This window comes from Geotrypetes seraphini, chromosome 1, assembly GCF_902459505.1.
Source record: "Geotrypetes seraphini chromosome 1, aGeoSer1.1, whole genome shotgun sequence".
In the NCBI taxonomy this organism is placed as follows: Eukaryota; Metazoa; Chordata; class Amphibia; order Gymnophiona; family Dermophiidae; genus Geotrypetes; species Geotrypetes seraphini.
The window spans coordinates 61,593,574-61,616,328 of NC_047084.1; the positions used below are offsets into that span (position 1 = coordinate 61,593,574).

At 46.8% G+C, this 22,755-nt stretch overlaps 1 protein-coding gene across 1 annotated transcript in view; it reads left to right on the forward strand.

Annotated features, from left to right (window-relative positions):
- The window catches only part of OXCT1 (3-oxoacid CoA-transferase 1), a 283,735-nt gene that overhangs the window by 85,881 nt on the left and 175,099 nt on the right, over positions 1-22,755 (forward strand). Inside the window, exons 6-7 of the mRNA XM_033932237.1 lie at positions 4,311-4,417; positions 8,363-8,423. Coding sequence (XP_033788128.1) covers positions 4,311-4,417; positions 8,363-8,423 — 168 coding nt within the window. The remainder of the gene's footprint in view (positions 1-4,310; positions 4,418-8,362; positions 8,424-22,755) is intronic.

Sequence of the window (22,755 nt, forward strand, 5' to 3'; positions counted from 1 at the left end):
GTCTTGTATCTACAATTGTTTATCTTGGGATTGGTGAATAGATAAGATCTTCTAGTTTTTCTTAACGGGTTATAAAATGAGGTAAAAGGTAAGTTGGAGACAATCCTGATTAACAGTTTAAAGCAGATACAGGAAAACTTAAACAGAACTCTTGTCTTCAACGGCAACCAGTGCAGAAGATGGTAGTAGGGACTGACATGTTCATTTTTATTTAAACTAAAGATTTGTCGGACTGCCGCATTTTGTACTATCCTAAGTCTTCTCAAGATTTTCTTGGGGGATCCTAAATAGATGATATTACAGAAGTCCAAGATAGATAAAATCAATGATTGTACCAGTAATCTAAATGTCCCTGGTCGTATAGAGAGGTTTAGTGGTTGTGGAGGTTACAGTCTGAGTTCATCCGACTGGGGAATCCAAAGATCTTAAAGTTTGGCCATTTGGAGCAGTTTCCATTCATTCCTATGGGGAAACTCGCTTTGATATACGAGCACTTTGGTTTACGAGCATACTTCTGGAACGAATTATGCTCCTAAACCAAGGTTCCACTGTACTGCCTTAAGCCAAAGCAGTGCACAATCGGCATACAAAATATAATAAACATACGTCAAACATTCAACTCTCCCAGAATATAATAGATAGAATACTTCAATCTTCACATAAAATCTGACACATAAATATGTCTTCAAAATTCTTTTAAAACCATCCCTGGTCTTACACAAACACATTTGCACTTTCAAACCATTCCAAAGCTTCACACCCATGACTGAAAATATCGACAACCCTATTCGCACATATGATATAGTGCTCACCCTATCAAGGGTCAGTCTCATTGCATATTCTGACCTTAACTCTCTTGACGGACAGTACAGCTTCAACATGTCTTGGAAACACTCTGGAGCTTTATGGTATAAAGTCTGATGTACATTGGACAAAACATTGAATTTAACCCTTTGCTGTACTGGAAGCCAATGCAACTGCTCATCAGAGTTCTCCGTAATGTCTCAGCTTATTTATGCAGTGTTGGCACGCCAATCTCTTTGGATCCGTCATTGGGCTAGGGACTTTGACTCCAAGGCCACTTTAAGTGGACTTCTGTTCAAGAGTCAGCTTCTTTTTTGGGGAAAGGTCTAGATGACCTCCTGGCTAGTGTTGCTGATCGCCGCCCTAGGTCTCTTCCTGTGAACAAGTCTCACCGGACTTCAGAAGGGGACCATAGTACTCTTTGTCCCACCCACAGTGTTCCAGTTTGCTTACTGCTCATCCTGATGTAACCAGGTTTCTGAGAGGGGCGCTTTGCTTGTGTCCTCCCTTGTGTTATCCTTTCCCTACGTCGAATCTTAATATCGTTCTGCAAGGCCTTGTGGAAGCCCTTTTTGAGCCACTGAAGGATGCTTCTCTTCTGGATCTGACGATAAAGACTCTCTTTCTGGTCGCCAATGTCTCAGCATGTTGTATTTTGGGACATCAGGCTCTTTCGTGCAGGGAACCCTTTTTGCGGCTCACAGAAGCAGGGGTGGTTCTCCATGCGGTATCTTCTTTTCTATTGCAGGTGGTTTCCAATTTCCATGTTAAACAGAAGGTTCAGTTGCCTGCATTTCACTCCATAGGATTGGAGCGAAAGGATCAGATTTTTTATTTTTTTTAAATTCTTTATTTATGCGTTTTAACTTTTTGACAAAACAAAAACAACAAGAAATAATACAATACTGGTATTTTCACAGATACAAAATATATCTTCACAATTTTAACAAAGAAATAAGTACCTCAGCTTGTATAGTTAGTCCCCCATAAGGAAGGCGGAACTGCAAATTGACTGAAATAAACCACTGGTAATTATAAAAAAGGAAAAATAAAGATGTGGCTGGCTAGAGCCCAAACATTACTTCATTGAACTATTGTTAAAGTAGCAGATCTCACGCAGTAAACTCACTTTGCCCTTTGACAACTTTTGACAGCTGAGGTTCAAAGAAAACATATCTATTACCTTGATAAACCATAACGCATTTGCAGGGGTACCCCAACTACAAGGCCTGAGGTCTCAAAATGAGAAACTGTTTTCTTCTCTTCTGGGTTGAATGTGAAACGTCAGGATACATTCTAATAACTTTTGACATAAATGGAACATTTTTATATTTAAAGAAAAGCTTAAGCATCCATTCCCTATCTGAATCAATAGCAAATTGTACCATCAGCGTAGAAGTAGTAGTCTGGACTTCACTAACCAACTTCTCTAGGAAATGAGTTAAATCCAAACTATCAGCAGACAAATTCTGCTGGTTTGGATTTTGTGCTTTAACTCTAGAAGGCAAATAATACATTTTTGTGAGAGGCTGATAGGAAGACTCGGGCACCTTCAAAATTCAGTAAGGTATTTTCTGAACATATCCTGTGCAGACATAGACAGTAATTTTGGAAAATTTATAATACGAAGATTACATCTCCTAGTCGCATTCTCCAACATTTCTATTTTAAAGTGGAGATTCCCACTGTCCTTACCAGGTTAAGGCTTGTGTTTCAACTACTTTTAATCTATTCTTTTGTCCATCTACTTTATTTTCCACTTTATATAGTCTATCTTATGTCCAGATTTTCTGATACCATTGTTGTGTAGCGTGCTGTAAGTTGCTGCATCTGGGTCCCGAGAGAGAACTGTAAATTAGATATTGCATCCCATAATGTTTCTAAGCTAAAGACCTCGGGTCTTTGCAAGGGTTTAAGCTTAGTTCCTGGACCCACTGGTAGAATTAAAGTACCTGTATCCTCAGTAGAAGTACTCTTCAATTCAGGTAAAACTTCGGGGGTCTGCTTCTTCTCTCTCTCCGAGCGCTTTAGTTGTAACACTAGCTTCTCAGGCCTCTCTCCAGAGTTGATTCCGGCACTCTGTTGGGCTGGAAAGAGAACACCCTCAGCTGATTCCACCTCCAATACTCCCTCTGGCTCTCCCGGGTGGCTTGGAGGACTCCGCTCAATGGAGAGATCCGACGCTTCAGTCTGTGCGTCTCCCACTGCCGAGGAACACTCCGGATCTGGTGTTCAGGTTCCGCATTCGACGAAGACTTCCATCGGGTCAACTGGAGTACTGGAATGGTCCGGGAAAACCTGGACCTTTGATTTCCTTTTCACCATCAGCGAAAGGTAAAAAAAAATTACCCCAGTCACACCGCAGCGTCTCAGCATGAGCTACCAGCCACCATCTTGATTAAGCTCCGCCTCTGAAAGTATCAGATCTTAGATGTCAGGAGAGTCTTGCTCCTTTACATGGAAAAGACTAATGACTTTTGGCTGTCTGATCTCTTTGTCCTGACCACTCTGTCTTGGCAAGATAGGCCGGCTTCTAAGTCTTCGATCACCTGTTGGATTCGTATGACCTTTTCAGTGACTTACATCATCCGAAGTAAGCAGACGCCAGTGTCTCTTATGGCCCACTTGGCTAATTGTGTTGCTGCCTCATGGGCGGAGTCATCCAGATGACATTTCTTCATACCTTTACCTGGTTTTTGAGTGGATTTGGCAGCTCGCTCTGATGCTGCTTTTGGGACCTTGCTATTGTGGACAGTCTCTTCTATCTCTGTCCCTCCCTAAATGCAGACATGGAATCCGGACGGAACGTAACAGAAATGAAAATTAGGTTTTTACCTTCTGTTAGTCCCGGTAGGATTCCATACGACCCGCCTTCTCTATATAAGCTCAGTTGTTCGGAATCGCCTGCTTTCTTTCTGCCTTGGTTATTATCCTTACAGGCTTTGGAATATTCCAGCCAGTCAACAGATCCTGTGGGCAGTTTGCTCTTCTGTGAGTATATATCTTGCCGATGGCTATTTCATGTGGGTGCTTGTTGCACACAGCAGGTTAATTCTATATTGTTCCTCAATGTCTTCTGTGTTGCCTTTTGCCTGTTTATTACTTGTTTTTATATTTTGCAGAGCTGATCCTAACAAATTGTTTATGTTGCCGGGTAGGTATCCCTGTGCTCCCTTATTTGTCATGGATTGGTTCCAGTATGGTTGCTTGGCTTTGGGACTGAATTGTAAGGGGCTCTAACTCTCTTTCTAAGATAGGAGGAGCACATGCTCAGAAAGGAAGGGATTGAACACCTAGAGTATGGAATCCTACAGGGACTAACAGAAAATTATCGAAGGTAAAAACCTAATCATCCAATACTCACATTCTTGCATTCTGGATGACTGTTTATTAACTACCAAAGTATGCCTTGTGTTAAAACTACTTTTGAGTGGATTTGTTAAAGACTTTTTTTTTTTAAACGTATGGGGCATGTCACTATGTCACTCTTAATGTGTCCCTTACAGGTGAGAGAATTTGGTGGTCGTCAGTTTGTTATGGAGCAAGCAATTACAGGCGATTTTGCACTTGTAAAAGCATGGAAAGCAGATCGTGCTGGAAATATTGTATTTAGGTAGGTCTGACAAAAGAAGTCTTATGTTAAACATTTGTGAGAGATAAACTTAGTCTTGTATTGGAGTATAATGTTATTCCATGTATAAAGCCTTTTTCACATGCAAAAAAAAGGCTTTAATAAAACTGCACAGCTCCTATATGTGCATATGAGTGTGCACCACAGTGGTAAAATATAGGCATAATTTGGGCAGGGCAGAGGCAGAGTTGCAAAGCATGCACATATTTTTATTTAAAAAATCATCTTTTATTAAGATTCCAAGATAATGTTACATCCATCTTTTCAAACATAAAAATTTATCAACTTGCAAATGAATATTTCAAATCATACACAATAAAAAAAAAATTGAAATGAGAACTAATTGAAGAGCACTTTTCCAAAATGCCCTTGGTCCATTTTTTTGTCAGTTTTGATTAATTTTGTTCATCAAGGCAAGATTCATTTACTATGGCGTGCTCCTATGCCAAAACTTACTATGGTATTTTAATGATTTTGTGTTGGATCTTTATGCAAAACTCACTCTGTCCAAAAACCTCTACCTATTTTCTCAAAAGTGCTGCGGATGGATTTTTCATTTGTACTCTTCCTGTCCCCTCCCTCCCCTTTTATTGCCTTGGTCACCAATTAAATTCTTAGCCTATTGAGAAGAGTACTATACTGCGAAGCCAGTTGGTAAGAGTGTTCAAAACTGGTTCCCACAATGCCAAATAGCTTCTTGTTGGTACAGATGTTGCCGAGCACTGTCCTGAATCTCTCCCTGTGAACAAGTTTTGCTGGATGTTGGGAGGGGGTTGTAGTGCTTTGTTCCTCCAGCAGGTGTCATCAGGGATCCACAGATTTTTCCTCTCAGAGACATTTCCAGGGCTACACCCGCGTTGCTACTTTCCTTAGAGCTAAAAAGTAAACGATGGTTTTGGCGTATGCTAAGGCATGGAAGACGTTTCAGGGCTGGTGTAGCAGAGAAAATCTAGAGCCAGACAATGCCCCAGTCTTGTTATTCCTGGCATTCCTTTAAGAGGGCCTTGACAAAGGATTGGCAGTGGTGTCCCTTAAAGTTCAAGTAGCTTGGCTCTCATGCTTCTAGAGCTGAGAGAAGAGTGCTTCACTAGCATCCCATCCACACATAGTCAGGTTCTTGAAGGGTGTCCCGAGACTACGGACTCCAATTTGAGACACGTTTCCATCCTGGAATCTTAATATAGTTTTAGAAGGAGTCAGCAGAGTTCTTTATGAGCCCTTACAGGAAGCCTACCTCATGGATCTTTTGGTCTAAGCAGTTTTCTTGTTGGCAATTGCATCTGCCAGGAGAGTCTGAAAATTGCAAGCACTGGTGAACAGAGAACCAGAAGTGGAAGTAACCTTGTGTTTATTCCTTCCTACCGAAAGTCTTTTTTGGCATTTCGTGTCAACCAAGAGATTAGGTTGGACCCCATAGGGTCCAAGAAGAAAGACAAGGCTATAAAGGTTTTTGGATGTCGGGAAAGTTCTTCTACATTACCTGGAGGTGACTTGATTTTTGTCTCTCAGATCATTTTTTTCATGAACCAATTCGGTAAGAAGAGGCAGACCCACTTCCAAGGCAACCATCTCTAGATGGATTCGTAGAGCTACTGAATATCCTACATCGGTTGTGGCAAACAGCCACCTATCTCTGTGGAGGTGCATTCAACAGTTTGACCAGAGGAGATTTGTAGATTATCAACCTGGTCCTCCCTTCATACCTTTCCCCAGATTCTACAGGGTGAACATAGCAGCACAGAAGGATGCTGCTTTTGGGTCCTTAGTACTATGAGCAGGCTCATTTATCCCATTGTAGAGATTGGGGACTGCTTAGGTATGTCCTTATGGTTCAGTATACCATCCCGATTGCACTGGAAAAATAGATTAGGTTCTTATCTTGATGAGGATGGTATGCTGAATCCTCCACCCAGAAATTTTCAGATGCACCTGCTTTCTGATTCAAGCTTAATGGGCAGCTCCATAGCGAAGATGTTATTGTCAGTCAGTCTATTGGATTAGGAAGAGACTCTATAGAAGATTACAATGAAGGAATGACTGAACTCCATAAATGTTTAGGCTGTTTGTTTCTTGTATTTTCTTAGATTCATTGCTCCTTTGAGGCTTGTTAATGTTTTAACTACATTGCTGTTTCTTCAGTGATTGTTGATCTGAGCAGATCAGACACCTATTTTCTAGGAACTCCCCATACTCCTTCTCTTATCTTTTTCTGTAGAGCTGTCACCAGCTTTGGTACAAACTGAAAGGGGCAGCAAAGATAACCCTATGATTCAGCATACCATCCCTATCTACTGGAATAGATAATATCTACCTTGAATCAAAATAAAGTACTTACATGAGGAAATCAAAATTGTGTTTAGAGAGGTCTTACTAAACTGATGAACCAGTATAAATTTTTGCAGGTTTGTCAAACTGAACTTTGAAAAGGGGTTTTTTTTTTTTGTAAAGTTTGCACATCTGATTATGATCCTTCCAAATAGAATTTCTTTTATACTGTAACCGGTAAGTTCCAGGCAAGGTGTCTTGGGTCACCGGTACAAGAAAACTCTTGTGAGCCACTGCGGGCAGCACAAGGAGAAAAATAATATAGCATTTATTAGAACCTAACGGATGTAGCGGTATATAAGAAATAAATTACATTACATTACATTACATTACATTTAGAACAAGAAACACCACTCAACCAGATAAGCACTTCTTCAGCGAAAACAGAAACTTTATTCTTCAAAAATAACAGAAAGCTTGTCAGGATGATTCTGTTCAAGAACATAGGCTCAAAGTCACTATTGTCAAATCTTATATAAGATAATAGTCTCTGTGGGTGAATCAAATAAAGGGAATTAAAAAAAAAATACAGCAAAAATCTTCCCCAGCAGAGTTGAGTCCACATTCACTTCACAATCCAAAAAGTGTAAGTAACAAAAGAAAGAAAAACTCCAAACTAAAACAATAAATTCCAGGGCTGTACCAATTCAGCCTAAGTCAGTGCAGCCGCACCGACTTCTTCAGCAGCAACGTGCTGGTCATTCAGTGTGCTCCGTGTGGTTTTAAATTGTCAGTAACTAGGCCCACTATCCCACCACAATAAACACGGGGCAAACCCCACTGCCTCTGACTGCTACAGTCCACTTTCCCCCACCAGGGAAAGAACAATAAACTTACAGAAGAAAAAAATCAAAATCAAAATGAAGTCCTTGCACAGTTCAACAAAAGAGCTTCTTCACTCTTCAGCTGGTACAGAGATATCCAGCATTTGCAAACAAATCAGCAAAGACAAACTTGAAGTACTCACAGCAACAGAGTCGGTTACTTGCTTTATATATAGCAAACTTCCATGGGAATAACCTCATTAGGCAACTCAGCATTTGTCTCAGGGATCAGCTCCAGCTCCATGGCATGCGGTTCCTCCAGTAAACTAAGAGGTATTTCTTCCCCAGCCTCTGTCAACTCCATGGATTCTGGAGGTTGCTATCAAGAGCTCTCAGCCCTGAGCGCTGTGGCCTGTCCTGCTCCTGTTCCTCCCGCCTCTGATTCTCAAAAAGCTTTAGTTCTCAGGGTTAGCAGTCTGCAGCCCCGCCCCAAACCCTCAGGAGGAAATGATTTCCGGGTAATCATCCTGGGATTCTGAGGGGGATGGGAACTCTGCACTCCTGCTCTCCCGCTCCCTCTACAGGACAAAGAAGGAAAGTCATCTATGGGCTCGGGATAAGGTTTAAATATGGGTATTTGAGTAGGGCCTGGTTTAGATCTGTGCACTGCTCTAGGGACACTCCTAGCAGGTATAGGCTTCATATCACAATACGTAAAATAGCAAGTAATAAATATGCATACTATTTTACAACCTCTTCTAGAAGAACAAAAATAGTGTGAATTGAATGTTTGTATTACTTCTGTCTTCTCTTATTTATTTACTTATTATCTTAATAGGAAGACTGCAAGAAATTTTAATCAACCAATGTGCAAAGCAGCAAAAGTAACAATTGTTGAGGTATGTGAAAGATCTTATATTAAATATGCAAATAGGAGCAAAAAGCGTCTAGGTTTTGATATAAACAATCTCATTTATTGGGTTAAGCCACATTTTTTTTTTGTAATCGATCCTTGTAGTTAATTATTATGTTAGTATATTTGTAATTAGGAAAATTTGAGCAGTGTAACATTTTACTTTGTCATTTATGTTGTCAATATCACATCATCAGAAGCACAAAAGAATTGCAGCATACATTCTATTCCAGTGCAATAGGTGAGTCATTCTAGACATGTAGGTTATCTCCCAGTGGGCAAAACAGAAGAGCCCCTCGTCTTGAGATAAAAGCAATACAACAAAGAAAGACAAGGGGAATGTCTTTACAACCAAAGCAAGTCTTTATTAGAAACAGTAGTTATCCCAGGACAAGCAGGCAGCATATTCTTAACACATGGGTGACGTCACCGACGGAGCCCTCGGTACGGACCTTTTTAACTAGAAGTTTCTAGTTGGTCGCACCGCGCGTGCGCGAGTGCCTTCCCGCCCGACGGAGGAGTGCGTGGTCCCCAGTTTCTTCGTTTCCGCGGAGCGAAGAAGACGCGTGTGTTTTTTCAACGGCCGTTGAAACCACTTTTTTGCCTTCCCGCTCGCGCTTTTTTCCTTATTTTTTCTTTCTTTACCTTCGGGTTTATTTTTTCTTTGATTTGCAAAAAAAAAAAAAAAAAAAAAACTTTGCTTTTTCCCTTTTTCTTTCGTTTTGCCCCGGCGGGGCCTGTTGCCAGTATACAGGCCTCGGGCTTCGATTTTGCGGAGGCTATCTTCCCCTTCATGCCCCCGCAGGTCGGTTTTAAGAAGTGCCAGCGGTGTGCACGCCCGATCTCCTTAACTGACCCACACAATTGGTGTTTGCAGTGTCTGGGTCCGGAGCATCGGGCGGATTCCTGCACCCGCTGTGCCACTCTAAAAAAGAGAACTCTTAAAAACCGAAGAATCCAACAAACTCTTCTCTTCGGTACCGAGTCGGCGATGGACTCCTCACCTTCAACGGCGGTACCTCAAAAATCGGCACCGTCGACCTCGACACCGACCGACCCCGCATCGGCGCCGCTGGCGCCAGGTAAGCCGGCTAAGAAGCCTTCCTCTTCCCTCGAGCGCCCTCCAGCTACGGTGGCGACACCGTCCTTACCGGCATCGCACCGGTCCCGCAAACGCTCCGCCCCGATCTCGGTGAGTGCCTCATCATCGGCCTCCTCATCGCCGGGGCGTGGAGCGGCATCTAAGGAACCGAAGAAAAAGAAAGCGGTTCCGATGCCACCCCTCGATGACCGTATCTCGGCCATCTTAAAGGCTCAACTCCAGGAGCAGTTGAAGAAACAACTTGAACAACTGTTGCCCACTATCCTGGCACCGCTCCTTCCGGTACCAGACTGGCCCGAGCCCCGTACCGAGCCCCCGGTGTCCACCCCTTCGGTACCGGTGAACACCTCCATGCCGATCCTTTCGGCCCAACAACTTCATGGCGATCCAGTGGTTCATTCTCAGGCCACATTGGATCCTCCTCGGCACCAGGCGGTACGGCACTCTTCTCGGGACCGAGATAGACGCCGGTCGTCCTCCCCTGGTACCGTTTCGGTGCGCTCTGGAAAGTCTTTGTCCAAGACTCGCCATACCGCGCCCTCCACCCCGGTGTCTCGACATGCACCAGAGGTCAGGGACCCTGACTTATGGGAGGACACTCCTCTCGGTACCGAGGAGGATCCCTCCTCATCTGATGAGGAACCATCGGCACCCGATGCCACCTCCAAACCAGAGCAGTCCTCTTTTTCTAAATTTCTGAGAGAAATGTCTGCTGCCCTGTCACTTCCTCTAGAATCTGACTCAAAAAAGTCTCAGGCCTTTCTAGAGGCCTTAGACTTTGAGCAACCTCCTAAGGAGTTCCTCAAGCTTCCCGTGCATGACATCCTACGGGAAACGTTCTATAAAAACTTGGAAAATCCCCTCACGGTACCGGGAGCCCCCCGTAAACTGGACAACCTTTACCGTGTCATTCCTATTCCTGGATTCGACAAATCTCAATTGCCCCATGAGTCCCTTCTGGTGGAATCCACCTTAAAAAAGACTCAGGGCTCCAGTGTCTATGCCTCTACCCCTCCTGGCAGAGAAGGTAAGACCATGGACAAGTTTGGCAAGAGGCTTTACCAGAATGCCATGCTTGCCAACAGGGCAAACAACTATTCCTTCCATTTTTCTTTCTATCTGAAACATTTGGTCCAACAACTGTCTGCCCTCCAGAAGTACCTTCCTGAACGCAAGGTCCCGTTATTCCAACAACACATCTCTGGTCTTCTCCAGATGCGAAAATATATGGTCCGCTCAATATACGACTCCTTCGAGCTCACCTCTCGGGCCTCTGCCATGGCCGTAGCCATGCGTCGATTAGCCTGGCTCAGAGTCTCCGACCTGGACATCAACCACCAGGATCGTTTGGCCAACGCCCCCTGTCTCGGGGATGAACTCTTTGGAGAGTCACTGGATTCCACCACCCAGAAACTCTCGGCCCATGAGACCAGGTGGGACACCCTAATCAAGCCGAAAAAGAAGGCTCCGCCTGCTCGACCCTATCGGCCTCAATCATCTTACCAGCGGAGGTTCTCAGCCAGGCCACTCAATCCGCCTCCTCAACAATCTCGGCGACCCCGTCAACAGCAGCACCATGCCCAGGCTCGATCTCAGGCCACTCAACCCTCTAAGCCTTCTCAGCCTGCTAAACAATCTCAGCCCTTTTGACTCTTCTCTCCAGGGCATAGCCAGTCATCCACCCTCGCTGCCTCTTCCACAGCCTATAGGGGGTCGTCTCACCATTTTCTCAAGCCGTTGGGAAGTCATCACGTCAGACCAGTGGGTCCTCAACATCATCCGCCACGGCTACTCTCTCAACTTCCAGACTCTTCCACCGGACAACCTTCCCGTAGAGTCTGCTTCTCACTCCTCTCAAACCCCCCTCCTCCTGAGGGAGGTTCAATCCCTCCTCCTTCTCAATGCCATCGAAGAAGTACCTCCAGATCAAAGGGGTCAGGGATTCTACTCCCGCTACTTCCTTGTACCCAAAAAGACGGGAGACCTCCGTCCCATTCTCGATCTCAGGGACCTCAACAAGTGTCTGGTCAAGGAAAAGTTCAGGATGCTCTCCCTTGCCACACTTTACCCTCTTCTTTCTCAACACGACTGGCTATGTTCCCTGGACCTCAAAGAGGCCTACACTCACATCTCCATCCATCAGAACTCTCGCCGCTACCTGCGGTTCCAGGTACTACACCACCACTACCAGTACAAAGTACTACCATTTGGCCTCGCTTCCTCCCCCAGAGTCTTCACCAAATGCCTGATAGTGGTGGCGGCCTTCCTCAGGTCTCACAACCTCCAGGTGTTCCCCTACTTGGACGATTGGTTGGTGAAAGCACCTTCATCTCAACTCGTGCTACAAGCTACTCATCACACCATCTCTCTCCTCCACCTCCTGGGGTTCGAGATCAACTACCCCAAGTCGCATCTGCTTCCCACCCAGCGACTTCAATTCATCGGAGCAGTCCTGGACACCACGCTGATGAGGGCCTTTCTCCCCTCAGATCGCAAGCAGACCCTGCTCCATCTCTGCCGTCAGGTACTCATGCATCCCTCCATTCCTGCCCGACAGATGATGGTCCTCCTGGGTCACATGGCCTCGACGGTGCATGTCCTTCCTCTGGCGCGACTCCACCTCAGGACACCTCAATGGACTCTCGCCAACCAATGGTCACAGACTACAGATCTTCTTTCTCATCCCATCTCTGTGACATCATCTCTTCAGCAATCTCTCCAATGGTGGTTGAACTCCTCAAATCTTTCCAGGGGTCTACTCTTTCATCTGCCCCCTCACTCTATGATCATCACCACCGATGCGTCCCCCTACGCATGGGGAGCTCACCTAGGCGACCTACGCACCCAGGGACTTTGGACCCCACAGGAGCGTCGTCATCACATAAATTTCCTGGAACTCAGAGCCATGTTCTACGCCCTCAAGGCTTTCCAACATCTTCTCTGCCCTCAAGTCCTCCTCCTGTGCACAGACAATCAAGTCGCCATGTACTACATAAACAAGCAGGGCGGCACCGGATCTCGCCCCCTTTGTTTGGAGGCTCTGCGCATCTGGACCTGGGCCACGGACCGCAATCTCTTCCTCAGGGCGGTCTATATCCAGGGCGAACAGAACTCTCTGGCCGACAATCTCAGCCGTATCCTTCAACCTCACGAGTGGACGTTGGACCCTCCGACTCTGCTCTCCATCTTTGCTCGATGGGGCACTCCGCAGGTGGACCTCTTTGCAGCACCTCACAACCATCAGCTGCCCCAATTCTGTTCCAGACTCTTTTCTCCTCACCGTCTGGCACCGGATGCATTCCTGCTCGACTGGAGGGATCGGTTCCTCTATGCCTTCCCTCCACTTCCTCTGATGTTGCGGACCTTGTCCAAACTCCGCAAGGACAACGCCACCATGATTCTCATCGCCCCTCGGTGGCCTCGTCAACACTGGTTCTCCCTCCTGCTCCAACTCAGCTCCAGGGAGCCCATTCCTCTTCCTGTGTTTCCTACTCTACTTACACAGCAGCATCAGTCTCTACTGCACCCCAATCTGTCTTCCCTCCACCTGACAGCTTGGTTTCTCTCGGGCTGACCTCTCCGGAGAATCTATCTCAACCGGTCCGCCTCATCTTGGACGCCTCCAGGAAACCGGCCACTCTCCAATGTTACCATCAGAAGTGGACCAGATTCTCCTCGTGGTGTCTCCGGCATCATCAAGAACCCACCTCTTTGGTGGTGGAAACTGTCTTGGAATATTTGCTCTCGCTGTCCAACGCTGGCCTCAAAACCACCTCCATCAGAGTCCACCTCAGTGCCATCACTGCGTTTCACGAGCCTATTCTCGGAAAACCCCTCACGGCTCATCCGCTGGTTTCCAGATTTATGAGAGGGCTCTTCAACATCAAACCGCCTCTCAAGCCTCCCCCTGTCGTCTGGGACCTGAATGTGGTTCTCTCAGCTCTCATGAAACCTCCGTTTGAGCCTCTTGCCACAACTTCTCTCAGGCTTCTTACCTGGAAGGTGCTTTTCCTAATTGCCATCACCTCTGCCAGGAGGGTTAGCGAACTGCATGCACTGGTTGCCGACCCACCTTTCACTGTTTTCCACCATGACAAGGTTGTTCTGCGTACCCACCCTAAATTCCTTCCCAAGGTGGTCTCAGCTTTTCACCTCAACCAGTCCATTGTGCTACCCGTCTTCTTCCCTAAGCCTCACTCGCATCCTGGGGAACAGGCGTTGCACACGCTGGATTGTAAGCGTGCCCTTGCTTACTATCTTGATCGTACCAGAGCTCACCGAACAGCCCCTCAGCTCTTTTTGTCTTTCGACCCCAACCGTTTGGGTCATCCTGTCTCCAAACGGACACTTTCCAATTGGCTTGCTGCCTGTATTGCTTTCTGCTACGCTCGGGCCGGTCTCTCACTGGAAGGAACTGTCACGGCCCACAGAGTCCGAGCTATGGCTGCTTCTGTAGCTTTCCTCCGCTCCACGCCCATCGAGGAAATCTGCAAGGCGGCCACTTGGTCCTCAGTTCACACGTTCACTACTCACTACTGTCTGGATGCGTTCTCCAGACGGGATGGACACTTCGGCCAATCTGTGTTACAAAATTTATTTTCCTAATGGCCAACCATCCCACCTCCCTCTTTGTTAGCTTGGAGGTCACCCATGTGTTAAGAATATGCTGCCTGCTTGTCCTGGGATAAAGCACAGTTACTTACCGTAACAGGTGTTATCCAGGGACAGCAGGCAGATATTCTTACGTCCCACCCACCTCCCCGGGTTGGCTTCTTAGCTGGCTTATCCTAACTGGGGACCACGCACTCCTCCGTCGGGCGGGAAGGCACTCGCGCATGCGCGGTGCGGCCAACTAGAAACTTCTAGTTAAAAAGGTCCGTACCGAGGGCTCCGTCGGTGACGTCACCCATGTGTTAAGAATATCTGCCTGCTGTCCCTGGATAACACCTGTTACGGTAAGTAACTGTGCTTTCCCAACAAGGATCCCAGTTTCAGCGTATAGAAGACGCCTTCTTCAGGGGATACTTTGCTGAAACGATGCAGATTCAAAATTACTGCTTGAGCAGTGAAATCCTTGTGGAGTAAGAGCTCAGTCTTCCACATTTCCTTGGTATCCTGATATAAGCATTCTGATCTTAGAGCAGAGGGACTCTCCAGAAGGCGTTCTCAAAGTTGTGAGAGCTATGTCGCATCTGTACCCTATTGCTAGGGTTGCCAGATTTTACATTTGTAAAATCTGAACCCCCTAGACTCGCCTATCCCCGCCCTAGTCCTGTCCCTAATCCTGCCCCAGCCCCACCCCTGCTGCTTGCTCTGATCAGGCAGGAGGGCATCCTTGCATGCGCAGATGCGATGCAATGATGTCACATGCACTCGCGCGTGCACGTGATGTTATCTGCTCATGCGTGGATGCTCTCTTACCTGACACAATTTCAGGGGAAGCTTTTCAAAACCTAGACAAAGTGCTGGATTTTGAAAAGCCGTCTGGGGAAATCCGGGCGTCTGGTAACCCTACCTATGCCACAGGAATGCCAGCAGCTTTTTAGTCAGCCTAAAGTGGACTCTTTGGTTGTGCAGCTGACTAAGTACACCTCCCTTCCCAGTGAGGGTGGTGTGCTCAAGGACATTCAGTGTGAATGTGAATGTGGTTTTTGGGAGACTTTTTGATGCAATGGCTTTGGGAGTCAAAGCTGCCTTAGCAGCAACCTTTGTCACACGTGCTTGCTTGTCCAGACTGCGCACTCTGGAGAATGAGGCTGTGGAGCCTCCTCCTTGGCTTCTTTTGGCTGGAATAGATTATGTAGCTGACGCTCTGTATGCCCTTATGTGGGTCTTGAGTAAGTTGTCGTCATATTCCATTTCTACTCACAGAATGCTCTGGATTAGACAGTGAGCTGGTGATTCCACCTCCAAAGCTAATCTGGCTAGGTTTCCCTTCAAAAAGCAATTAGTTGGCAAGGGCTTGGATGATCTCATGAATTCTGTGGTGGACTATTGCCCTAATATCCTGCTTGACAGCAGACCCGGAACCTCTAGAGTTCCAGGACGCTCTAATTTTTGTGGTTCCAGGAGTTCTGCCCATATTCAAGTGCCACATCTCAGATATTTTCCCAGGCTATAGGCAGAGATTCTCAGGCTCCAGGTGTAACCAGCCTGAGCTCCCGTTCTACTCCTGCCAAAAAGGCGCAATGATGCCAGGCTGAGGGAGAACTCACTACATTTTGGGGGCAACCCTCGGCATTCCTGCAGGCCTGGAAACGCATCTTGTCTGACCAGTGGGTTCTGGATATTATTCAGTCCAGCTATAAGCTGGAATTTGCCCGGCCTATAACAGATTAGTTTCTGGACTCTCCAGCAGGCGCCTGGACAGAGTGGTCAAACTGCAAGCCACTGTGCAAAGATTGTTGGATATTCAGGCCATAGAACTGGTACCGCCTAAGGGCTTGAGCAGATACTCCTTATACTTTATTGTGACAAAGGCTCATATGATATGAGACTCATCCTGGGTCTTTACTCACGTAAATGCAGTGCTCAAGATCCTGCCTTTTCACATGGAGATAGTGCGGTCTGTTCTAGCAGCAGTGGCCCTGGGAGAGTTCCTCGACACTCTGAATCTCATAGAGGCTTACTTGCAAATTCCAATTTTACCAGCGCACCGCAAGTTTTGCTGATTTCATGTTCTGGGAAATCATTACCAGTTTTCAGCTCTGCCTTTTGGCCTGACAACAGCTCCTCATACTTCCACCAAGATGACGGTGGTCATGGCAGCCCATTTGCACAAGATGGGGCTGCAGGTACATCCCTACTTGGAAGACTGGTTTATTAGGACCCTCTCGTTCTTCGAGGGTCGACGCATGGTAGATCAAATGATCTAGGTCCTGGAAGACCTGGGTTGAATTGTAAATTACAAGAAATGAAATTTGACCCCGATGCAGTTACTGGAATACCTGGAGGTCTTGTTTGGAAGCTGTGCTGTCAGATTTCTTGCCTCTTGGATAAAGCAGCTCTGTCAGTGTGGGACTATCTCCAGGTCCTGGGATCCATGGCGGCCACGATAGATGTGGTTCCTTGGACAAGGGACCACATGTGTCCTCTTTAACAAGTGTTGCTCTCGCGCTGGGCTCTGCAGATAGAAGTGTTACAAACTCCTCTTCTTTGGACTCTGGAAGTTCGAACTAGTATGGCTTGGTGGCTTCTTCCACAGATCCTCTCCAGGGGTATGCTGCTGCAGAATGCATCCTGGATGATTGTGATGACCGATGCCAGTCTTAGGGACTGGGGTGCTCTTTGCAATTGTTATCCCATTCAGGGACTTTGAATTCTCTCCCAGAAGAAATGATCGGTCAGTCGGTTGGAACTGTGGGCCATTCGTATGGCTGTGGTGATTTTGAAGAAGACTCTGGGGCGCCATGCAATCAGGATCTTCTCAAAAAATTCAATAGCGGTGGCATATGTCAATCACCAGGGAAGTACCTGGAGCTTGGCCCTGACTCTAGAAGCTCGCCTGCTCTTTAAGTGGGCAGAACATCACCTCCATGTGCTCTCGGGTGGGAGTTGACAATATTCAAGCAGTCTTCCTCAGCAGAGAGATCTTAGATCCTGGCGAGTGAGTTCTTTCCTCACAGTGTTCCAGTTCATAGTGCAGTGCTGGGACAGATCTCTCTTCGACCTCATGGTAATTGCGAAGAACAAGAAGACAGATCGATTCTTCAATTGAAGATCCAAACCTGGAAGCAAGGATCTCGATGTTCTGGTGCAGCTGTGGCCGCAGGGAGTTTTACTGTATTATTTTCCTCCCTGGCTCAGGATAGGGTGAGTCATTCGATGGATTGTGTCCCATCAAGTAAGAGTCATTCTGGTGATTCCGGACTGACCTCGCAAGCTGTTGTACGCAGATCTTATGTGTCTTTGCATAGGTCGTGATCTTTGGTTGCGTGCCCCTCCTGACCTTCTTGCTCAGGGTCCGGTCTGCATGGAGGATCTGGATTGCTTTGCTCTTATGGCATGGCTATTGAGCATGGAGCATTAAAGTTCAAAGGATATTCTGATGTTATCATTGCTACTCTTCTCCAGTCTAAGAATTTAACTACTGTATCTGTCTATGTTAAGTCGTGGAAGACTTTTCAGCATTGGTGTGATCAGGAAAGTAGAGCCATTTCGCTCCTGTTTCAGTGGTATTAGCTTTTCTCTATGCAGGCCTTGACAAGGGCCTCACAGTGGTTTCCCTTCGGTTGCACGTCACTGGGCTCTCTTGTTTCAGCGCTCGGGATTGTTATCCTTTGCTTGCATCTCATCCTAATGTGGCCAGATTTCTGAAAGGTGCTCTTCGCATTAGACCACCTATCAAGCTACCGTTCCTTTTGTGGGAGCTTAATATGGCTCTGTCTGGTTTCACTCTAGCTCTGTTTGAGCCGCAGAAAGATGCATCTCTCTTAGACTTGATGCTCAAGACAGTTTTTCAAGTCGCCTTTACTTCTGTGCGACGTGTCTCGGAGCTAAGCTCTTTTTTTTAGAGAGCCTTTCCTGAGAATCTCGGAGACTGGGATTTTCTTGCGCATGGTTCCTTCTTTCTGCATTCCATATTAATCAGGAAATGTATTAACCCGTTTATCAACCTACTGGTTCAAAGAAGCAAGACTGTATTTTGAGAAAATTGGATGTTCGTAGAGTTCTGCTGCGCTCTCTGGAAGCCACTAACGAGTTTTGTCTCTCTGACCATCTGATTGTGCTGACTCATTCTGCCAAGCATGGCGCTCCTGCTTCCAAAGCCACGATTTCCAGATGGATCTGTAGGGCCATTTCATTGGCCTATATTCTTTCTGGTAAATAGTCTCCCATTTGTGTTAAGGTGCATTCCACCAGGAGTATGGCTTCTTTGTGGGCTGAAGCCAGAGCAGTCTCCACTGAGGAGGTTTATAGGACCGCGACCTGGTCCACTTTGCACACGTTTGCCAAATTTTATAGAGTGGATGCGTCAGCGATACAGGACTTTGCCTTTGGGTCTGGTACAGTCAGCCTACCCGCCCTAGATTTGTGAGCTTCTTTTGTACATCTCACATGTCTTGAATGACTCACCTATTGCACTGGAAAAATATATAGGTGCATCAGTCTAGACTCCCGCCCTGTCCTTCCTGCGCCTGTCCACTGTCTCTTACTGCTTATGCATCTCCGTTTGTTTCTTGGATGCCAGTCAGCCCTTTTTTGGGCCTTGAAGAACTCTGTATATATGTTTAAATAGCATACATGGGTCCTTCCTGAACTCCTTTGATGCTTCTGTTGGCTGTTTAGAGTTTGTTGTTCTAATGTTTCTTCGTTGAGCAGAATGGTTAATTCTTGGGAATGTTCCCATTGGTGTCTCTACTTCACATACTGTCGGTGGAGCTCTTTGTGCTTGGGTATTAACTACAGGTGACGGTAGAGCTTCCTGTGAAGTAGAGGAGAGTCACAGAAAAAAATCAGGACTGCCTTCTTCAGATGGCTCACGGCCATTGGGAGATAACCCACATGTCTAGAATGACTCGCCTATCTACTGGAAAAGATATTATCAAGGTAAGGACATAATCTCTTTTTTCTAGTTCGACAGAACCTCAACCTTTAGGTAGTCAACCTATCTTGTGAGAATTATTGTAGAGATCCTCCATTAGCGTTATTTTGCTACTCCTCCCATCCTTCTGGGTTGTCCTCCAATTCCTCAGTTGTCTCTCTACAAGCGAGATGGTAGGAACCTGTCTTCTCTACTCGTGTTTAATTTTCAACTGAATTTGTTTTTTGCTTACTGTATGAGGGCGCCCGGATTATGATCTTCCAGGATTTCTCTGCTAAGATGGCTGAGCAATGCCATACTTTTATACCTCGTTCATGGTACCAATTTCCAGTTCGTTTATAAATATGTTGAAGAGCATGGACCCAAGCACTGAACCCTGCGGCACTCCACTCATGACGCTTTTCCAGTCTGAGTATTGTCCATTTACATCCACTCTCTGTTTCCTATCTGTCGACCAGTTTTTTATCCGCATGAGTATGTCGCCCTCGATTCCATGGCTCGCAGTGGTGGGATTGGGCTGTGCTATGGCGAGAGCTGATGTGAACAGAGGGCTGGTGGCGCCACACGCCCAACTTTTTCCTACCTAGTGGGTGTGGATGGTGTGCCTGCTGGGACCGGAGGTGGTGGAATCCAGCGGGCCTCTCCGATTGCCCTGCACCACCCTGTGCTGCGGTGGTGGGACCTCACTATTCTTCTGTACCTTCCAGTTGGTGGGTTCTGTTGGCAGTAACCCTGAGTGCTGCTGGGGCCCTGGGATTGGCCTCGATGGTGTTCTTGTTGTCGCCGCCCTGTTGGCCCCCAGTTTTCCTGCATTTTTTTCCTGCTAGGGTCTGAGACTCTGTTGCTCTCCCTGCTAGTTTTTGTAGGTGGCCCTGTTGTCCTTGGGGGGTTATTCATGTTAAGCATGTTCTTATGGCTAGTGTGGTGTAGGTATAAACATAGAAACATAGAAAGATGACGGCAGAAAAGGGCTACAGCCCATCAAGTCTGCCCACTCTACTGACCCACCCCATTAAGTCTGAGTGCATATGACTTAGTTCCTTAGCTCGACCTTCGTAGGGATCCCACTGGATGTCCCATTTATTCTTAAAGTCGAGCACGCTGGTGGCCTTGATCACCTGCACCGGAAGTTTGTTCCAATGATCCACCACCCTTTCTGTGAAGAAGTACTTCCTGGTGTCACTACTAAATTTCCCTCCTCTAAGTTTAAGCGGGTGCCCCCTTGTGACCGAGGATCCCTTGGGAACGAATATGTCGTCTTCCAGCTCTACACGACCTGGGACGTATTTAAATGTCTCAATCATGTCACCCCTTTCCCTGCGTTCCTCTAGAGTATAGAGCTGCAATTTGCCCAGTCTTTCTTCGTATGAGAGACCCTTGAGTCCGGAGACCATTCTAGTGGCCATCCGCTGGACCGACTCGGCTCGAAGCACATCTTTACGGTAATGTGGCCTCCAGAATTGCACACAGTATTCCAGATGAGGTCTCACCATGGCTCTGTACAGTGGCATTATGACTTCAAGTTTGTGGCTGACGAAGCTTCTCTTGATACATCCCATCATTTGCTTTGCCTTGGACGAGGCCTTCTCTACTTGTTTGGCAGCCTTCATGTCTGCACTGATGATTACTCCCAAGTCCCGTTCTTCTGAAGTCCTAGCTAGTGCTTCTCCATTCAAGGTGTATGTTCTGCATGGATTTCTGCGTTGAAGCCCAGCTGCCATGTCGAGGACCAGTTTTCCAACGTGATCAGATCCTGCGTCATATTATCCTTGAGGTTGCTTTCACTTACTATGTTACACAGTTTGGCGTCGTCGGCGAACAGTGCTACTTTTCCCTGAAGCCCCCGGGTCAAGTCCCTTATGAATATGTTGAAAAGGGATGGTCCCAGTACTGATCCCTGCGGCACTCCGCTAGTCACCTCCGATGTCTCAGAGAGGGTGCCGTTGACCACCACCCTCTGAAGTCTTCCACTCAGCCAATCATTGACCCATGCAGTTAGTTTCTCATCCAACCCCATTGATTTCATCTTGTTTAATAGTCTACGGTGCGGGACACTGTCAAAAGCTTTACTGAAATCCAAGTACACTATGTCCAGAGACTCTCCCGAGTCTAGTTTTCCTGTCACCCAGTCAAAGAAGCTGATGAGATTGGATTGGCATGACCTGCCCCTAGTGAATCCATGTTGACAGGGATCCCTCAGATTTCCCTCATCCAATATCGTGTCTAATTTGCCTTTAAGTAGAGTTTCCATGAGTTTACACACTATTGATGTGAGACTTACTGGTCTGTAATTCGCAGCCTCCGCTCTGCAACCCTTTTTGTGCAGAGGAACAACATTGGCAGTTTTCCAGTCCAGGGGGACTCTCCCCGTACTTAGGGAGAGATTGAAGAGCATGGCTAACGGTTCCGCCAAAACATCGCATAGCTCTCTTAGCACTCTTGGATGCAAATTGTCCGGTCCCACACACTTCCATCCGGATGAGTCTGACTTCACATATTACTCTTCTGTACACAAAGTTCATAGTCGCCTAGACTACTTGCTGGTTGCCCCTTCTTTGCTGCCTGGAGTAAAGAGGGTGGTGATTGAGGATGGTGTGATGTCAGATCATCACTTGGTTTGGATGAAGTTGATCAACCCCAGAGTCTCCCAGAGGTCGCTCAGTGGCTGCCATATGAATCCCACCTTGTAAGAGGATGAGGATGAGGACTTTTGCCTTTTTGTGGCAGCAGTGGGATAATTATGTCCTGGATAATTCCTCTTCCAAGGTCTCAAATGTCACATTTTGGGAGGCCAGTAAGGCCGTTCTGAGGGGGAAAATTATGGAATACACCACTCGCAAGCAGCGAGCTCAGGATCAGGCATTTGTAGATTTGGCTTCCCGCTTGGGAGTGGTGCAAGGGGATCTGACTAGAGCAGGTTCTGCAGCTGTTAGGAACCAGTATTTAGCATTGCGATGCCAAATTAATGATTTGCTGGTCCAGAGAGTCCTTCGGGATATACAAATATCGCCTGCATTGTTGGGGGAATAAAGCTGGGAAGTTAATGGCCTCCTTGGTTAACCAGAGAGCCAATAAGCACCTTATCTCTAAAACTCAGGCCCCGGATGGGGCTCCCGGATATCCAACGGAGCTTTGTGGCTTTTTATCAGACTTTATATGATCGAAGGGCTTGTGACACAGTGCAGAGGGCTGCATTTTTTCAGGACCTGCAGCTTCCGAGTATGGACCAGGGACAGAGAGATGTGTTCAATGCTGATGGTCGAGGGGTCGAAATTCAGATGGCTATTCGGGCGTTGAAACTTGCTAAAATGCCTGGACCCGATGGACTGGGCCCGGAATACTACAAGCTCTTGGGGGCTCGGGTGGTGGGTCCTTTTCAGGCCTTGTGCAGGGCTTTGTTTGAGGGGCAGTTACCCCCTCACTGATTAACCCATGCCAATATTGTTGTCCTATCGAAGCCTGGAAGGGCAGAAGATCAGCTGGGTTCTTACTGCCCATTGCCCTGCTCAATCAGGATGTAAAGCTCTTCGCAGCCATTCTGGCATCGCGTTTGGGCAAGGTGTTGCCTTCCTTGGTTCACTCAGATCAGGCGGGCTTTGTGCCTGGTCACTACTCGTCTGCCAGTGTCCTATGCACACTTTCGGAGCTGCATAATCCTGGACTTTTGGGGGC